The 21,449-nt window shown below is 28.0% G+C and overlaps 2 protein-coding genes across 3 annotated transcripts; one reads left to right on the top strand and one right to left on the bottom strand.

The window, feature by feature from the left end:
* The first annotated feature begins 9,458 nt into the window (after positions 1-9,458).
* LOC114169753 (uncharacterized protein At5g39865-like) lies at positions 9,459-11,434 on the top strand. 2 transcript variants are annotated; one of them, XM_028055039.2, is made up of 2 exons: positions 9,459-9,724; positions 9,873-11,434. In XM_028055039.2, the coding sequence occupies exon 2, from the start codon at positions 9,878-9,880 to the stop codon at positions 10,673-10,675; it is 798 nt and encodes a 265-aa protein (XP_027910840.1). In that variant the 5' UTR covers positions 9,459-9,724; positions 9,873-9,877; the 3' UTR covers positions 10,676-11,434. The 2 variants fall into 2 exon arrangements, with proteins under 2 accessions (XP_027910840.1, XP_027910841.1); XM_028055040.2 differs by having other exon boundaries at positions 9,477-9,724; positions 9,868-11,434.
* Positions 11,435-15,881: 4,447 nt separating this feature from the next.
* Positions 15,882-21,039, bottom strand: LOC114170649 (Calcium-dependent ARF-type GTPase activating protein family). Its single transcript, XM_028056172.2, has 10 exons — positions 20,773-21,039; positions 20,622-20,679; positions 20,333-20,452; positions 19,369-19,453; positions 18,983-19,058; positions 18,599-18,762; positions 18,255-18,492; positions 17,778-17,894; positions 17,595-17,690; positions 15,882-16,470 (listed from the first exon to the last, which is right to left on the bottom strand). Exons 3-10 carry the CDS (start codon positions 20,373-20,375, stop codon positions 16,189-16,191), a joined length of 1,101 nt encoding a protein of 366 aa, XP_027911973.2. The 5' UTR covers positions 20,376-20,452; positions 20,622-20,679; positions 20,773-21,039; the 3' UTR covers positions 15,882-16,188.
* Between the last annotated feature and the right edge of the window lie 410 nt (positions 21,040-21,449).

Genomic DNA, 21,449 nt, shown 5'->3' with positions numbered 1-21,449 from the left:
ACAAAGCCTAAAAGTTTATTTTTCAATTCATATTTTAGGGTAATTATTTACTCGATTAATACAAATGGTTATTGGAAATTAATAATTATATTAAACATTTTACTAATTTAGTACTATATTTTCAAACACATTAAATTGGCCTATTTTATGTATATTTTATATACCATTTTTTTTAAAATGTGTTACGATACATGTATTCCGCTTCACTTCATAAAGTAATGATATTTTTAATATATAATTAAGAAACATGTCTGAATTCTACAACCCAAACATGGACATTTTAAGACTTACAACACTTTTAATTATTACTAAAAAATATATATATTTTTTATTATATTTTTTATTTTCTTTTAACAAATATTTATAAACTTTGTTATAAAAAAAATTATAAAAAATTTATTTTACGAAATATTTTGTGTTAAACAATTTTGCAAAAAATATTATATAAAATACTTGTAAATTTAATATTTTTTTAAAAAATAAGTATTTACGAAAGATTGACCTGCCAATTAAAATATTTAGAAAAAAGACAAAAAGAAAATTCTTAAATTTCTTTTTACAAATTTACAATAAAAGTCTTATATAATATAAAATGGAGAATGCTAACCCGTGTCTTAGGACACTGATTAATGAATAATAAATGTGCTTTGATATCATATTTTTACATTGAAAACTGAAATAATTAAATACAGTGATTAAAATAGTATAAATGTACATAATAAATTTTATAAAGACAAAAATATCCTTTTAAATTTTTAGACAATAACTTACTGTTATAAAAAAGGACTTCAGAATTTTTAAGATTTTTATTAAAAAGAAAAAAAAAATCAATTAAGTCTCAAATTAACACTTTAATTATTCTTTTTTTTGTAATATTTTTAGATATTTAACATTAATTTTTTTGTTGATTTTTTTGTTAATTTATACTTTCTTATATTGTTTTTTTTAATTTAAATTTTTAATACTTTTTTGTTGATTTTTCTGTTAATTTAAACTTTTTTATACTTAATTACATTTAATTTTTAGCAATATTAAAATATAGTTATTTTATTATTTAATTAGTTTTTAACTTTTATTTTTAAACATTAAATAAAATATTAAATACACATGTACAATATTTATGAGCATTTATGTTTTTTTTTAAAAAATAAAGTTATATTAATGATTATTATGTCAGATTTTATTTTATATTATACTTATCTATATATTTTGTAGGATCTATTGTACATTAATTATTCTTAATCAGTGTCTTAAGGTAGGATTTATTGTACATTAATTATTCTTAATCAGTATCTTAAGGTACCGGTTATCAAGACCCATAAAATATTAGAAATTACTTTGAAAATTTTCCTTTTTATCAATTGAGGATGCAGGAAAAGAAAAACGATGATATTTTGCATTGTACATGAGCAAGAACGTGAGGATCTTTGACCTGTCAAAAACTTTGTGACAGAAGAAGAGTGATGATGAAGACCCTACAAAAAATGGTATCCAGAAATTCACGTGATAAGTTACCAATTATGATCTGAATTTGGGTCACTTTTCCTTTTTTAGATAAGAGGGGCATCATATTTTTCATCAAACAAACTCCATTTTCATCAAATTATGTCATGTCTGGTGCACAACACAACTGGCACCAACTTGGGAAACTTTTGCCAACCTCATAATGTTTCTGCAATTCAACACAACCACACACACATAATCGTTCCAAACCAATTTCCTTTTTAGGTTTTGTAAGTGGCAATTCATTGTTTAAAGCTTAAAATCCCACGAGGTGAAGTGAAATGAAATCCCACCACATGAAATGAAATCCCACCATTCACACTTCGTAATATAACATAACATGCTTTCACAAATCTCTCATCTTTTCACTTTTCCACTCACACGTGTGGCTGGTGAGAACCTCACAGGACAATGTTTATATAATCCTTAAATTTGGATGGCAAATTAGAATTTTATTTTATTTTCTAAACTTTGATATATTTTGATTTCAAAACTTTAAAAATGAAAGGATGTAATGTTGTTAATTCAACAATGTTAATCTTTTTTACGCGTTAAATAATGTTTTAGACTGGTATTTGACTCAAGATGTGTCGATCGGTTAAAATAACTCAAATGACTATATGAAATGTCATTTCACAAATAAAAGAATTTTGATTGTTATTGGATTAAGAGGACTATATCTATTTATTTTTAAAGTTTGGACCAAATTGTATCAAAATTTAAAAGATAAATAAATTCTAAATTCGCGCGAAATGTTTAAAAACTAAAATCATATATACTTGGTAAACATTAAAATAGATAATATTCATATCATCTTAATGCTGTCATTTTTAATTGGTTTAATGTGTTATTAATACATATGAAGATTGATTATAAATGTGGAGATATACATTAAATAGTCTATATCATAAATTATTTCAAGTTATCATCAAGAATAATAATAATTTATTTTAAGTTATTAATGATAATACCAATAAATTATATTTTTTAATTTTAAATAACATTTTTAATCTTATTTTAATATCATTTCTTTTTACATTGAAGGTAAAATGGTAATCATACTATTTATCCTATTAAAAATTATAACTTATTAAATTTTATCAATCACATCATACACAAACTTTCATCAACTTTGTACTTATATCCACTCAAATCATACCATTTTTTCCTTAATCCAAACAACCTCATCTTTACCTACAAATCAACTCAAATTAACGCAAATTCACTCCTCCAAATCCACACCTCAATCCAAACACAACATAAAAGACCCATTGTCTACAATTTAAAGCCCAATTTACATTATTTTAATTTGGAATCTTTTTCATGAATTGACTTGTCTCTTTGTTGTAAGATCGACTATTTTTTTTTTGTTTTTTTATTCCAAGAAAATGTACGTACCTCTGGGCTTAGTCGGTTAAGAATGATACATTTTATAATAGGTAAGGAGATAAATAAGTAGGCCATCAAAGAAGTGAAGAAAATGAGAAAATTAGGCCTTCTTTAAAAAAAAAAGGAGAAACGAACAAACACAATAACCTTTGTAAAAAAGGACAACATTGTCTAATGTACATATAATTCAACTCATTCTAAAAATAATGTGTCACCAAGTTGTGAGAACCCAACAAAATCTTTCGAAAAATCTTTTTTCTTTTATGTAAATCCTAACTCTCAAGAACATTCCTTCCATTTTTAAAGTTCTGACTTAGCTTTCATCCTTTTGAAGATCAAAGACTGTATAAGTGTTTTTCTTAATAAGTACTATGAAAGTTCCCGATCAAATTTTTTTTATTTAGGTAAGTCAATTTTTTCCTTCCTTTGAACGTCAATCTAATCCGTGTGCATGCAAATTCTCTTGGTTGCATATACCCAAACTGAGTTGATATCGTCTTATACATTGAATGGTGTGATCCAATCATCAATCATCAAATGGATGTTTCTTAGTATAGATAGAAGATCTTGAGTTGTGCATTGTGTAGGACGTACTAAAGCCATTATAGGAGGTCATCAAATAGGTGTGATTTGTGTTTATAATTATATGAATAAAAATTTGGGATACATGTATTCCAATTCTGGAAATATTAGACTTAATGTGTTTGTGATTTGCTAATTGGAGATATGTAGAACTGTTTGGAGGATAATTTGCTTAAGAAAAGTTTAAATGTTAGACTCGTTGGAATGCGAAAGAGGAAAGAAAGTATGTTTTGGATTGTTGAATCATGTAAATAGAAATGGTATTGAAAGGGTGGGTTATGACTGGAATTTTGCCTGTAAATAGATTACAATTGAATATATATGATGAAATGGAATCTCCATGTTAGACCTGCAACATAACAAGAATCATTTAATGTTTTTTGTTCTTTTGAGCGGATTAAGAATGAATTTTATGCCATTAATGATATATGTAATTGGTATACAGTATTTTTAGTGTGTGAGAATGCATTTAAATTGATGATTGTTAGAAAATATAGGATTTTGTGAACTTTGTTAGGATTGATATTGTGAGGTTTGAGTCCAGGTAGTATTTTCAAGGAAAAAATACTACTATTGTATGTGTGTCAAAGTGTACTGATAAGTGATTTCACGAGTGAGACTATCCTGACTCTCTTGCATAGACAAAGATATATAGGTGGTGAGAGTCAAAAGAGGTTTCACAAAACAGATAATATGATAAGAAAGATGATCATACTTAGGGAGCCATTGGTGAAGAACTTAAGATCCTGGATGTGATTATAATATGGGTAATTTGGAAGTAAGTGTGACAGGTGCAGAGTCTCACGAGTCTATTTAATACACTAGTCTTTCCTCCGGAAGCAGAGTCTTGAGTTATTTGTTGGTAGTGTTGTTAGATGATATGAGGATTGTGGATTGATTTGGAGCCAGTTGGACTGAGTCATATGTGTTGATTTATTATTTGAGTTGTTCGGTTGATAAATGTTGTTAAATTAGATAAAGTCATAACATGGGTTGAATTGGATTGTTTGAGTTAGTTTTGATCCAACACTGAGATGGAACATTTGATGAAATATTTGTTTGAGCCATGAGGGCCGATTTGAGTTTAAGATAATAAGTTTGAATTATTTTAGCTATGTTTAGAATTTGATTTTTTTTTCTTAAACACCTTTTTATAAATACATTAGCTTACCCTTTCTTATTTTATGTTTGATTGGTTTTATCTTTTTGTAATGATCCTATGATAATATGTGAGTATATAAAGGTACAAATAATTGTAATAGCACATGATCATAGAAAGGTTAGTTGAAGCCTAGGAAATAGTTAAACTAAGTAACAATGTGTTATTAATCTTGAAAAGTGTGCAAATGATCAAATTACAAAAAAAATCGTAAAATTTATTAGGATGTTACACAAGTCATCATTATCTAAGTGCCATTTATATTAATCTAATAAAAGGGACCGTATTAACTGTATTTTAAAAAATATAAAAACTTAATTAATTAAAAAATATAAAAAAATCACAAACCTAAATATAAAAGTCAAATTATTATTTTAAACTTATATTAAAAACAAAAATTTTATAACTACAAAATATATTTCATTAAATATTTATTATTGTGTAAAAAAATATAATTAATAATTATGATAAAACAATATAAGTATCACGACTTCATCCTTGTAACTTTTTACATAACCATTCATATCATCTTCAACACTATATTTTATATATATAAACTTTTATGGATCTAATATTTGTGATGTTTGAACAACCTATTTGCACATTATAACTACAATGACCTCAATCATTAATGAACTTTCTCTAATTTCTACCTTATTTCATAATTTAACTAGAAAATGTAGTCTCTAAACATTACCCAAACACACATACATGTTGTTTATATGGGGAAGATTGCTAAAACAAATTATGACAAATACGATAAATGAACACAAACCTCCATAACTCACAATCATGCAAGATTTCTATCTTTTGACCAAACATCTTTTTGTAAGGTTTGTATCAACCTCTCACCCACCTACTCTCACTCTTCTATCTCTTCTTTATCACACCTAACTTCCAAGAGGGAAAGACTGTCTTTGACTTTTTTTTTAAAAAAAAAGTAGTGCATGTGACATGTTTTACGTATTTAAAGAAAAAAAATCACAAAAAAAAAACAATTTTAAATAAAAAAATTATATCTAAGATATACTTTTTTTTTTCTATTTTATCTTTTATAGTATAATTATTAATTGATTTAAAAAATATAATTATTAACTCTTTTTTAAAAATAATTTTTATTTTAAAATATTTTGTATAAAATTGTTTATACAAAGTATTTTATTTATTATATTTGTAGTTTTATTTTTACTATTTTAATTATTTTTTTCTTAAAAATTAATTATGTAAATACATAAGTGTAAAACAACAAATTAATTAAGCTTTGCTATCATTTTATCGTACATGACATAGTGTGTGCTCAAATTATTTTTGGCTACTTATGTGGAAAAAGTAAACTCAGAAAACCGATATAAAATCGTAATCACAATACAAACTCTTTTATATTTCGATTTATTTCATTATTTCATTGTAGGGTTATTTCTTACACAAAATGTTGCTTAAAACTAAACAATGCTGTTAGACAAAAATCTGAGACCGTAACAAATCAGTGATATGGTTTATCTAAACAGCGTCGTTTTGAAAAAAAAAATTGTTTTTTATGACAGAAAATTAATGGGAAAAATATGTTAAATACTTAAGAATGGTTCTCAGAAGCAACGGTTCCGTGATTGTGGTGACAAGAAAAAGCCTAAAAGCATGCTTTTGTTGAAAAGAAGAAGAGGTTTAGCCACACAAGTCACCACTCTCCAATTTATATTCCATCATATTTATTATTATTATTATTATTATACTAATAAATTAATAAAAATATTATATTTTATATTTTATAATAAAAAAGTAATCGATACAATTACAAATAGTTATACTAATTGTTCCTTTCTATCGGAGAAGATATATAATAAATCAAGGTATTTAATAGACCAAAGAATCAGGTGAGAATTCAAATCAGAAAATACGTCTCTACATAACTGAAGTCATTGCAAGAAGCTAGAAGAATGTCTTTCTAGGACCGACGTCAATGAGGATAACTGGTTGATAGTTCAAGATTTACGAGAAGATCACTCTAAGACCGACTCTTTATAAGAAATTAGGATTGAAGAGATGTTGCACGTGAAAATAGAACTTTAGATTATATAAAGTGATTATTTTGGTTAAAAAAATATTTAAAAGAAGATACATTAATCATTATTTAGAAAAATATTCTAGTTATTATTTAGAAAAATATTTTAGATTATCTCTAAGCATTATTATAATATTTGTAATTGATTTATCTTTTATAAATAAGTATAAATAAAAATGTTACTTCCATAAACAAATTTATTTTGATTTAAGAAAGTCATTAACTAAAGTTAAAAAATATATTTTTTTTTATTTTTGATTGATGGTTATTTTACATTTTTTTTACCGAAACAATAATCATCATCCATTTTCTTACCAGATAAATGTCATATATTTTTTTCAAAAACAGGAACGTCAACACCAAATAGTTGTATAACAAAATAAAATTATATAGATCCTTGAAAATTTATTTATTCTTTATATGTGAATATTTCATCGATATTTAATATACAATATGATGTATTAGCTTTTGTTAATGCATAAATAGATAGTTTTTTTTTTTAAATTGATTTACATAAATTTTCCTAACAAAACTTATAAATTAACACAAATGAATTTACATGTTTTCCGATATTTCATTTGAATCAAAGTCGGTTACGTTCCAATGTCTCCTATGCCCATATTATCTGTCTTGTAATAATTATTATTAAAAATTAATCATATTTTCATTTTTTGAAGTTAAATAAATATCATGTGTATTAACTAACTTCTAACCCTGCCCGTGTTATTAAATATAAGATAATATTAATACTTATATGTCAATATTGAACCAAAGTTACTTGTTTTATAAAATGAAAAACTAATCATACTATGAAATGTTTATAGAAGCTAAAATTACACAAAACAAAACTTTATTGAATCTTTAAGTTGTATATGCATAATTTTTCTTTATTTTGACTGAATTTAATCTTAAACCTAACATACTTATTTAATGCATACTAAAAATAGATTGATTAATTAAAATATAATTTTAAAATATAGACATATAGATTAAAAAATTATAATAAGTTTTTAGATTGAGATCATAGAACAATAATAAAAAACTAAAGTTGTAGATAAGATTTAGATAGAAATACTTTTTCTTTTATTATCAATGTATGGATAAATATCACTGGAACAAGCCTGTGTTGTTCAATTTATTTTATTGCAATTATTATTTATCACTGTCAGGTTTTGGAAAACTCTGGAGGAATTGAGAGAAAGAAAATTAAGAAGGTGAATTAAAGAAAAAGGATACCAAATTTAAATTGTTAGATAAAACTAATTGGAAATATATAATTTATTTTTAAAATATTAAAATGTTGATTTAAATACAAAGGTAAGAGATATTGCTTCTATTATAGTATCATGAAAATTGAAATGACAAAATTACTACTCCGTGTAACGTTTAAACCATAAGATTATTATTCCACCAGAAGTAACCTACTTCAAAAATATTAATAACATAAATTTTTTTCTATTAACATTTAATACAATTTCGTATTTAAATTTAATATCAAGTTAACTGATTAATCCAATTCACCTATTAATTAAAAAAAAGCTTTAAGGATAGTTATTAAAATTTAATAAATAATTTAAATTAAAAAAAAATTGGTATAGGTGTATTTTAGTATAGGTCCTGATTGGAAGGAATTTTTGTTAGAAAGGAAAAAAGATTAAAATTTGTAATAATATGATGCACAGATAAGATACGTGTATGGAATATTACACGTATATAATACATCAATACGTTTATTTTCAAAATAATAAGATACAATATATGAATATTGAAAAATATATGAGAACTCTTAAAAATATAATAAACATATGATCATTTTTGTGTGAATCAAAATTAAAACTATATATACTAAAGTTGTCAAGATAAAAATATAAATTATTGTTATTATAGAAGTATTATTTAAAAAAAACTCTTAAATAATGATCAATTTTATTAACAAAAAATATGTTAGAGACAAATTTAGAGATTAATTATTTTGGTAGCTAAAACCTGATAGCTAATTTTAATGACCAATTTAGAAACCAATTCTAATTTTTTGGAACTAGTTTAGTTGTCAATTTGATCACTATATAATGAGTAATTATTTTGTCACTAAAATTGATTATTATTCAAATATTTACTTGTAGTGTACTACGGTTTTATAAATTAAATATATCATTGGTAGATATCAGTAAAGTATCCTAAGGTATCAGGCACGATACATGTTGGATACAGATACATGATTAGATACTTCATTGATAAGTATCGATAAAATAAAGTATCATACACGATACATGTCGAATACATATACATGACCCAAGTTGAAGTATCGATGATGGATCATAGATGAGATATAATTTGTAAGAATTTTCAAAAGAATCAACACTTTCTATTTTTTTTTTCTCAACTAATAATGAGCTAACTACAATAAATTTTAGTAATCTCTTAATTTTTTAAAATGTCTTTTCTTTTTCTATCCAGAAACTGCAAATTATAACCATTATTCAAACTGGAATTGAAGTTAGAGTCTTTTGGGAAAAATATTATTACTAAATAATTAATTAAGCATTAACCGCTGAAATTAATATTGTTTTAAATGCCTCTTTAGTTTGGTCTCTCACCATACCTAACTGCAAAAGGTAAATTAAGCACCAAACCAGCTTTTAGCACCTATCTCACGATTACTCCAAAAGCGCTTTTGGATTTTTATCTCTCTATATATCCAAACGCACCATAGATTAAAAATTATACAATTTTTTTTTCTTCAACTAAGTTTTTTTTGCTTTACAAAAAGTACAAATTCTTGGCTTCATACATTGGTCTTTCTCTAAAGTTCAAAGTTTTAAACAAAAGAAAACCCAACCTTCTCTCTCCTCACAAAAACCTTTCTCTGCAAAACCAAAAAGCAGAAAACAAAACACCTCCAACGACAACACGCAACGCACAAAACGACTAACCAACACCAAAACGCAAACACTCTCCTCAAAACGACAATCCCCACAAAACAACACAACCACCGTCCTCCACCGTCCTTCGTCTTTCCTTTTTCTCATAAGGTATCTTCATCATTCACAAATGAAAATTAAAAAAAAAAAAGAATTTTTTGTTATTATTATTATTATTGTTTTTGTTATTTAAATGTTTTAAATTCCGATGAACCTTGAAAAACTGAACCTTTCTATGTTGGGTGTTGCGAAAGAACAGTGTCGATGGCAGAGTTTGGAAACAACGCGAATACGACGTCGTCTAGATTCTCCTTCTTCAACCGATCCTTGACGACGCTTCGGAAGGAAAAGCCGTCGCAGAAGCCGCCGCAGTTGGAGCGATCGCTGACGAAGTTAGGAGGATCCCCTCGAGGCGGCGGGAGCGTCGTGAAGAGGCTCTGCACCTTCTTTGAGCCGGCGAAACCTTCATCTCCGGAACATCAACAGCGCCACCACAAGCTTAAACCCTCGAAATCCATCGAAGCATCAGAATCCTCCATCAATTCTCCGACGAAATCGATTGATTCCTCGCCGGCGATTCGGTTGCCGGGGACGGAGGATCGGATCGTGTTGTATTTCACCAGCTTGCGCGGTATTAGGAGGACCTACGAGGATTGCTACGCGGTGAGGATGATATTTCGAGGATTTAGGGTTTGGGTTGACGAGCGTGATATTTCGATGGACGCGAATTACAGAAAGGAGTTGATGAGCGTGTTGGGGGAGAATGGGAAGAGGAAGGGACAGGTGGCGCTTCCTCAGGTGTTCATCAGGGGGCGGCACGTGGGGAGTGCCGACATCATCAAGTACATGTACGAGGTGGGGGAGCTCGGGAAGGTTCTGGAAGGGTTGCCAAGGACAAAGGGTGGGTTTGTGTGCGAGAGTTGTGGAGATGTGAGGTTTGCACCTTGTGGGAATTGCAGTGGGAGTAGGAAGGTGTTTGATGAGGATGAAGGGGTGTTGAAGAGGTGTTTGGAGTGTAATGAGAATGGGTTGATAAGGTGTCCTAATTGTTGTTCTTCTTGAAGTTTGATGAAAAAGAGAAATTTGAAACCTTGTTGGTGTGTGTAGTTGTTGTTGGCATAGAACTTAGATGCAGTTCTTTACGTGTTTCTGGTGTTGTTATCTAATCAGGATTAGAGTTTTACATGGACGGTACAAGTTTTGCATTCTGGGTTTGTCATTTTGAAGCTTCAGTTTTAGGTTTTTTGGCACTTTGTCCAATCAGAATTGGAGAGGTTTGCATTGAAGATTAGATCAACGAAGACTGTTATAGTGAAGCTCCAATTTGACCTGTTTTTGGTGTTGTTATCTAATCAGAATGGAAGTTTCATGGGTGGAATAATGGATTGCATGAAGGATGTTAAACTCAGATTTTGATTGGAGGATGATGACATGAGAGCATTTGAGGAACTGTGTTTAGGTTTTGTGGTAGTTTGTTGCATATGTAGGATTCTCAAGTTTAGGCGTGTGAAGGTGTTTGGGGGGAAAGTGTTTGGTTAAGGTTATGTGGTGATGATTCAAAGCACTCTTTGAATTTTTTTTCCATGGGTGTTTTTTTTGTTATCTGTCATGAGCTGATGATGGTTTCTTTGTTCAGCTCCTTGAACTGCATTTTGTTCAAGAGTGTGATTTTTATCTTCCACACAGGAAAACAAATACCAGATGGGTTTGTATGATGTCTGTTATATTGTACTTCATTCACAGTCCTGAGGAGTTTTTTCTCCTCGACACAATGTAAATATTTAGTAATATCAAAAGGGTTTGCAAATATTCACCATTAAAGTTTGTATTTGTTTCTATATGACACTTTTTCTTAGTGCTTTGTTTCTTTGTGGTTTCTCATACATCTTTCTCTAATCTTTATAATGCATTTTTTCTATGTGTAGGATGCTTTTTATCATGTGATCTTTCATGGTTTTTTATTGTTATTTTAATAAAATCTTCATATATGATATCTAGCATCAACTTATTTAAAGCTTTAATATTCAATCAAGTTATTTTTCACATTCAACAAATTGAATTGGGATCCTCCCCCACATCACAATTTTGAAGGCTTTGTCTTCTTTTCAAGGCACCCTTTGGGTTTCCAATGAGAATCCTCTCCTATTGAATATGATTTTAACTTTGGGCAACTACAAAACTAGAGAAAGATTCATGGGAATGGATTCTAGTGTTTGTTTGCATTGTTTTTTGGGTCAAAACTTCCATCTTTAACAAAGAGGGAAAAAAAAGTTTGTAGGATTAGTACAAGACAAGGAAACAAAGCTAGACCATTCATTCTTGAAGACAAAGTAATGGAGAAAGGAAAAGATTCTTGCTTTGGTTATTTTAAGAACTGCAAGCATCAATGCATATTAATTTTAATAATGAATCCGTGACGGTACACCAAAAATAGTTTTGGTGTGGGAAAGTTAAAACCTAAAACTTTATTATACATAATGTTTAAACTCATTAGTAGATTGATTTTTAATGAGTTGCATTAAGAGTCTCCCTAAGGCCTAAGGTTTAATTAGGGTGATGATACTCAGATATGTCATTTTCAGCAAAAGATTATTAACACGGTTAACAGTATTAATATTTAAAATGATTTACAAAATTAAGTATTGATATTTATATCAAAATTTAATGATAAAAGTCAAAAATTAAGTTAACAGTTTTAGTAATTTTTTGTCTGAATAAAATTTCAATTAAGACACTTTTTCAAAAGTCGGAACTAGATTGACACATTTTTAAAAACGGATATCAAACTGACATATATAAATGAAAATGGATATCATTTTAAACCTCTGCTTAAAGTATTTGTAAAATAGGAAAAAAATTAAAGTTTTTTTATGAGTTAAATTAGTTTAAGAACAATTTTTTTATGCAATAGCAGAATGAATTACACTAAATTTATGCGGTTGGCACTTGAACTTGGTGCTTCTACTGTTCCTTTAACTTGCACAACAACCAAATCTAAATGTCAAAGTGTAAGTTATACAACAAACAAATTCAGAAATAAAAAAAAAAATAATAAGAAAACAATAAAATATTTTTACTTTTATTTTTTCTTCTTCATGTTGGTGCGTTTTATATTACATTTAGAATTCAAAAATTAAAATGTTTTTGGTATAAAAATGAAAAAGGATAAAATTGAGTTTTAAGATGAAACTTCTAAAATTAAATCAATCAAACAAATAGGAATTAACTTCTCAAAGGAGAACTGCATCCTCCTTTTCAACATATGCCTTCGAAATAGGAATTTATAAAAGTAAAAACTCAAAATCGACTTAAACCAACAAAACTAAGATAATAAGAAATGACTTGAACCAACCAAAACTTAATTTACACCATCAAAGTCCAAAAGAAAATGATTTTTAAAATTTTTGCTTAGCCAAAATGAAGCTTGCTTGATTAACGTGCAAAACATTAAGCCAAAAAGTTCATAAATTTTAGTGTTTGAGTGAGGGCGTAGCAAAGTTATTAGCTTGAGTGTTGGATAAGAAAATATATTAAAACTTGATTGAAATTTATAACACACAAAAATTTATATATTATAGTGAGGTAAACTGTAAATTATAATATTGTTATAGTGAATAATGTCATGTAAATTGATATTAGTTCACATTTTAGAGTGTGCTTGAGAGGGCATTGAAAAATTGATTTTAGAAGAATTAATTATCTGAATACCGAAACTAATAATATTAACTTCTGTGAAATTTTTAGTTCAAAATTAAAAACATGATTTTATGTTGAAAAAATAATTACACATGTGATGTTTTATATGTTATTTTTAAATGAATGTTATTTTTATATGTGATGTTTTATTTTAATAGAGGCTTATGTAGTATATTTGTCTAAAGTCATGAAGTTTGATTTTTAAATCGGGATAAACAACAAATACACTTAAACCAACATCATAATCATTGGCATGATAAACACCATGATTAAGATCAATGAGCAAAAACTATCACCAACACCAACATGAACACCCGGTAAATTTTCAAAAATTTTCAAAATTTTTGGCTCACTTTAGGTACAAATTCCATGAATAGTTTAGTGGTATATTTTATGATGAATTTGTGAAATTGAATGATTCTAATGTTAAATAAAACTAAATTGATTTACATGAGTTACGAGATAAATCTTATTTTGATACCGAATGATGAAATCTTATATAGATATAATTTAGGTTTGAAAAATCATGCTATGACTTTTATGACTCTCATCTTTTATTTTCTAATTTGATTTGTGAATCATTGATTCTTAAAAAAAAAATTGTAATACATTAATCAATAATTAACACTAAATAAGTCAGAAAATAAAAGATAAAAGTCAAAAAATAGAATTCATAGTATCATTTTCGTTTAGGTTCAATAACAAATCATAGCTATAATAAATAAACATAATCAAAAGAAAAATAGACAACTTTAAAGTATAATTTGTTATTTCTTATAATTCTTTATAACATTTTTATTTTTTCATTTTTAATCCAAGTATTTATCATAACAAAATTTTGGAAAAAAAAAATATAGTTAACCTATTTTTTAAACATTTTGCGCATATTTCTCCATCATCAAAAATGTTCAACAACAAAGATATATACTCTTAATACAGAAAATAATTGGTTGACAAATTTAAATACTAATTTATTTTATTAAATATTAAGATCTAGAGTTTTTTTAGAGAGCTTCACCGTAAACAATTATAGAAAACAAGTTTTTCTGTGTGTAATTTTTTAAATTGTAATTTTCATATTTATAAATTTTTTTAATCAATAAAAAATGACCCTTTTCTAAAAATATTTAAAAAAGAAATTGTCCTAATATATTTTCAATTTATTAATATTAAAAATGTTGAAGTGATGATTCATTTCCGTCAAACGTAAGTTTTTCAAAATGCCAAATTTTCCATCGAACATTCAATTTGCATTAAAATCGTGTTTTGATATCAAAACTTAACTATATTGATAACACACTTTTCATTATACTTTTTTTTAAGCGTGTGAAGGGAAATGGTGTAACATTTTTTTTAATGTTTAATTATATTTTATAAGTAAGTTTTCATTTAACTTTATACTTTTTTAACTCGCATATTTTAACGATTTGTCAGATATATAAAAGCTGGTTAATAAATCATAAAAGCATTTTATAAAGTCATTTTATTTGTTTATATTTTTTCAACAGGTCAATACGTTTGTGATGTTAAAATATAGAAAAATAACTTGAATAATAAATGTGTAGTTATTGGTTGAGTTAAATATATACATATTTCCTGTATTTTGATGTGAATTTGAAGTTCTATATTTTTGTTTCTAAAATTTAAAATTATAAAAATAAATGTATATAGTCTTCTTTTTTATGATTATATTATTTTTTATCTTAAAATTTGAAAATAGAATTACATTAAAATATGAAGCATAGAAAAAATTCAATTTTGTATCAAAATTTAAAAACTAAAAACATTAAATATTCATTATTTATGCTACACATAATTGATAAACCATGTTTTCAAAATTAAATTAAGTACTTAACACAGTTCCCGTTTATTTTATTTTGTTTTAAACAATTTTGTTTTCTATTGAAGTTGTCCGTTCTTAAATATAATTCTGTTTCTTTTCATTTTTTAATTTAAAAATTAAGAAATTATTAATGATTCTTTTGTTAATGACATCTTTATCCTTACATGATTTTTACAGACTTTTTACAACTTTTATATTTTCTAAAAGTATATTCAGCATGTATTAAGACACTTTTAATTGTACACTCAGCAAATATTATACAAAAATATAATTCAAACATAATTTCCAAACATATGCTTAGATTAATTTTTAATCATTCTGCATTTATGATTTCAGAATATCTTATATCATTATGGAATAACCATTCTAAACAGTCTAAAATAAAAGTACTATTTAATTAAAATTATTTTTAAAATACAATTTATTTCACACCTTGTAGTAGTTTTCTCTTGAATCAAAATTAAGAATGTGACAATATTGCATTAAATTTTATTTTCTTAAATACATATCAGAATGAAATTTAAGTTATTTACGTCGTTTTGACAAGTTCACTTCATATATCAGCCTGATTGTTTAATGAATTGTTTAGTAAATCCAAAAAAATTAACGTCATGGCTTAAAAGTCTTATATCAATTTATTTTTAAAATTTAAAAATTAAAATATATTAAAATTTAAGATAGAAAAGAATTCTAACTTCACAAAGTGCTAAAAATATAAGAATTTGCATGGATCAGAAAACAAAAGTCTTAAGAGTTATCAATGTTATCACAATAAATCATAATTAGCAAATTAAGGAAACTTCTTAAGATGCTAATACAGCAACAAAGGTCTTCTTATCTCAGTATGTGATGATGAATCAGAGACATTGAACTCTGTGAAAAGACAGAAACTTTGATAGTGAAGTAATGGCATCATGTCATGGAATAATGTACAACAGAGAAGGAGACAGGAGAATCTACACACATACAAATTCCTATGATTTGTGCTCTCTAAAACCAGTTTCAAGATGAGTTTTGATCCTTAACTTTTATCCAGCTATTGAGTAAGAGGAACACACTCAAGCTCAAGCTCAAGTTCACCTCTCTCAATGTTCTGAAGTCTCACTGAGATCTCCTGTTTGATCTTGCCTTCATCAAGGGATATGATACCATCTCTAACAAGGGTGTTGTCCTTGCTTGCCACAAATTTACCAAGTTGCATGGACTCATTGATGTTGGATTTCTCATAGGCCTTTGCAGCTATAACTAGAGGTTGAATGTCTATTTCAGCCTCTCCCATGAAATCATCAGTTGAAAATGTATCCTTGTCATACACAAGCTGCACATACATACATACAACACACCAACATGCAGCAACATTGTCAGAAGTAGAAAGAAAACCACAATGGTTTCTGATGTAAATGTAATGCATGGATGGTGACATGACATGACATGACATGACAGCAAGATAAGTAGAGTGATAGACATCAGATATGTAGAATTTTGAAAGAGAAAACTTGAACTGGTGTCAAATGAAAGTTGTATAGTTACCCTGATTTAAGAATGTTAAAAGAAAGAATGAAAATTACCAAGAAAGGATATATGAACAAGAAAGAAAGAAAAGAAGAATGCTAGTCACACAAAATTTGATCATACATTAGAATCTGACTAATTTTCATGTGAATTAGCCTAACAAAATTTTAATAGGTTCATTCTTGGTAGGTGATATGCAGCAAATCATTTAAACTGAATGTAAGAAAATGGTTCAGTTCATAGTAATATAAGGTTCTTAATTATTAGTTTCAAGTATAGAATTATAAGGCAGTCATTTTCGTCTCCCTCCTCCACCTTTGTTCCTCTTTTGAGACATCACAGTATTTTTTTAAAATTGGAATTTGACTGTAAACATGGACACGAAAATTTGTCTGTATTCTAAACTTTGATACATTTTGGTCTTCAAATTTTACAAATAAATGACTATAGTCCTTCTAACTCAATAACGTTATTTTTCTAGACTTATTAAACGACGTTCTAAGCTGACATTTAAGTTGGGTCATATCAAATGGTAAACGCCAACCTAAAACGCGTTTGACACATAAAAAAGAATTAGGAAGATTATATCTATTTATTTTTAAAGTTAGGGAACCAAATTATATTAAAGTTTATAATAGGGACAAATTCCAACTTCCCATCTAACTTTAAGAACTAAAAACATATTTAAATCTTGTAGTAATCCTTTGAAGCTTTGTTCCAAGTTCAAGGGGAAATGAGAAAGAACGGATATTTTGCAGGAACTAAACTGATCAGTTACAAAAATAAGTGTATCTGAAGCCTCAAGATATACTCTGCATTGATTAGATTGTTACTGTTTCACTAGTACAAGTATGATTATGGTACAAAGGACACAAACACAAACAGCAACCATTTATGATTAGCAGAAAGTGAGAAAATAAAAGAACTTACCACTTTTAGAGGAGGAATGTTCTCGGGAATTGAAAGCATTAGACTTTCATTCCACACTGGATTCAAATTGTTCTTTATGACTCGTGTTTTTACTGACTGCAACAACAAATATAACAAGTATTTCACAATTTTTTTCTCCTTTCCATCTATATTTTAAACAAGCTCACAGATAAAGATGCTCACTTGGTGTCCCAAAGAAAGGATGACATAAGGGTCACTAGTCATCACGTCTCGAACAGCTAGGTGAGTGCCTCTAACCACATTAACCTTAATCAACCCAACAAATTCAACCATACCTGCCTATAACAGTAAATGGGAGCAACAAGATTAAGTATTTAGAAAAAGAGAAGTTCCAACATTTCAGAAACTATCATTTTCCTTTTCTCTTTTCAGAACAAGACACAGAAAAGTATTCTTCATATTTTAATAATTCTTGATTCTCATATGGTTCTGAAGTTAAGAGCACATAAGGTAAATATGTGTTAAAACCCAATGTTGCAGTTCCCAAAAACTGAATCTTGTATAGGATGTACTTTTTATCATATGACAGACTAACAAACATAAATTGAGAGAAATAGTGTTTTATCAGAACAGTTTTTCCTCTCATATATACATTAATAATACAAGCATATTTAGATTCTTCTTTTCAGGAAATATTACCAATGATGTACTTTTCTTTGACTTGTGCTCAGAATCTTTTCTTCCCCAACTATTTCGGAATGCATTCCCAATTCGACTTCTGCCTGGAAATCTTTCAGATGGTTTTTTGTCTATAATAGAATGATAGTATGAAGAGCTGCACTGAGCAAGTGATACACTTCTTCCTTGAGATGATGGGACAATGGGGCCTGCCCCATTGTCATCACACCCCATAAACTGTTGCAGCTCATATTTTCTCCTGAAAAAGGAAAATCAAATGGGCCATTTCTGAATAAGAATGGTGTAATTCCTCAAAAAAAAAAAAACAGAGAAAAAAAGAAGAAAACTTTCTTCATTTCAGTTACCGAATATATTCAGAGCGCTCTTCAATGGAAGAATGTGGTTTTGGTTTTCTCATGTTACTTGGGATGCAAGCTTCATACTTCTTGTTTAATAGTGTATTTCCTCCTAATTTTGCTAATGCATCAACTTGTTCATCTGTCCATTCATCTAGCTTCAATGATAGAACCTATAATAGTTTCAAACAATGTTAGAATTTCATTTTGCAGTGTTGCAGCTATGCATGCACAATGGAACCCCCCTCTCATGTTTCTAAGAGAGCTGCAAATAATGAATATGCAATTTTAACATAACTATGTATGCATATTATGTTCATTGTGAATCCCAACCTCATAAAGATAAATGAATGTTACTGAGAAGTTATTTTAAAAGCTTTGTTAGAAACATACCTTTGATATGTGGACTCCTAGACTTCTATGTATGCCAGAACACTTGATGCAAATAAATACTCCAAGACTCGAAGATCTGATGTTTAACAAATTCATCACACAGAAACAAGTACGAATAGTATAATGAGCTAATAATTTTATGATATGACTAACTTTTCACTGAACTATGAATACACCATTGCATTGTCTAAGCTTATAAGCTCCAAATCATTTGGTACATATGTTCTAATTTTTTGAGCCTATTCATTTGAAATAGTTCTGCAAATCCACCATATTTCTGATTGGTGCACAATTCTTGTTTTTCTTTGGAAAGACACTGAAGCAACACTAGTTCAAGATCAACACCAGGAGACTACATTCCTATGAAAGGTCAGGCAAATACTTACACCCATTTTGGCTCTGGAGTTCCGCAATCAGCACAAAACTTGTTCCCACCATGATGCATCAGATTTGTTAGCCTTCTCTGGGGACCTAGTGATTGGTAAATTATAATGAAGAGGAATAAGATAAAAGCATAACTAATCAAGTAAAGAGGCATGAGGGGTTAAGTTTCATTAATTTAAGCTGAACTAATCTTCTTTTGTCAGAAATTCTCTGATCATATTAAGTAATTCATGATTCTGCATTATATTGTCAGAAATTCTGCAGTTATGTAATTCACTATATGCATTTGTTAGGAACTCAGAAATCTTTCACTCAATCCCACAGAAACATCAAAATCACTTGTTGTAAGGTTTGATCCTAATGAAACTTGAAAGTTTTTAAGGATGGACTTAGTCTCGATGGTCAAGAAGAACCAATATAAAAACAACTTATCATTCTCACCATCATTGTCACCACTACCATCATCTCATTATTATTTTATTGTCATCATCACCACCACCATCAACATCATTATCGCTATCACCTCTTTTTTATCATTGTCACAATCATCATTAGCTAATGTTTAGCTTGTTCTTATCTTATCATTCTCTAAATCCTTGAATCATATTATATCTAATCACCAATGATTACTTAGACTACTTAACATCTTTTTGTGTTCAAAACCCTCTGGTATCTTATGTTTATTTGCAAGAAGACATGTTTTGAAAAAATACCTGTCTCCATGCTTTGTTTAGGTGTAATGACATGGTACAAATCATAACATCTTAAGTATCTGCTATATCCTCAGAAAATCAGAATGATTCAACATGTGGTCGTCGTGAAAGATTTTTCCCAACACGGGGGAAAGAGAAAATTAAACGAAATGATTCAATGGAGCTGATAAATCTATTCTTCTGGTGCACAAAATCAATCATTCTATTATTGTGTTTCGCTGGGTGAGGAAGAAAAAAGGGATTAAAAACTTACATATTACTTCTTTTGTATCAGAATTTTCATCCTGCATAGACATATCTGGCCTTCAATATTTGAAACCCAAAGGAAAATGTGCTGCTACAATCTGTCACCAGCCATATGGCAGTTTTTTCTCTGCATGCAAATTCATGGCATAGCACATATTAAATCTGTTCAGGTTCAACATAGGATGTGCAAACCCAAATGAATAAACATAAATGGTGGCAAAGAGATCACAAATTGCAATGCCATAGCCATTGAGGGAATAAAAAGAGAGAACTATTGAATATAAATTCTTACATACCAGAATGTATCTTTCCGCTCTTAAATTTTCAGCATTAAGAAGAAGCTAAGGACAATTCCTGCATCGCAACAAACCAAAATGGGTTCAAAAACAAATGGCTAAATCAAACATATGTCTCATATTCAATTGATGGGGTTGTGAAATAACACACCCTCGAGTCTGAAAATGTATGTTCAAAAGGGTCTTTGAGAAAATTGGTTTTTGACGACCATTGAAGGTGAAAGCTTGAAACTTTGAGAAATGTGCATTGAATAGGAAAAGAAAAAAACTTGAAAACTCAATTTGCTAGCCAAATGTGATGGTTTTTGGGGTTGCAACAAATCAAAGATTTCAGGGGAAACAAGACAGATCAGAATTATCTTTTTTTCTAACAAACTTTATAATTCTTGACAAATATGTAAATTCTATAGGAATAACATGTCAACAACGTGGAATTTGCTATAGATACTAGGTAATGAAGCTTCTTCTTTTTTGTTCTTTTCTATAAATTAACATCTAATTAACTTTTTTCACACACCAACTACAGAACATGAATATGACATGGCGTGTATCTTCACCATTTATAATATTGCAAGATAAAAAATTCATATTTCTATTTTACTTGTAATTATATTTTTAAATTACAAAAAATATTAAAAGAAATTTTATATATATATATATATATATATATATATATATATATATATATATATGTGGAATATGGATATGCTGAATTGATACCAATAATCAGTTCTTGAGAAAACTAAAGTTAAATCAACCATCACATTAATCAATTTTTAAAAAAATATTAATATCAAAGTGGCTCAATCAAATTATATTTGTTTTTAT

This window comes from Vigna unguiculata, chromosome 11, assembly GCF_037176805.1.
Source record: "Vigna unguiculata cultivar grain cowpea cultivar isolate G323 ecotype 2 chromosome 11, ASM3717680v1, whole genome shotgun sequence".
NCBI classification, from domain to species: domain Eukaryota; kingdom Viridiplantae; phylum Streptophyta; class Magnoliopsida; order Fabales; family Fabaceae; genus Vigna; species Vigna unguiculata.
Note: the sequence above shows the minus strand (reverse complement) of the source record. Positions and strands in the feature narration are given on the sequence as shown.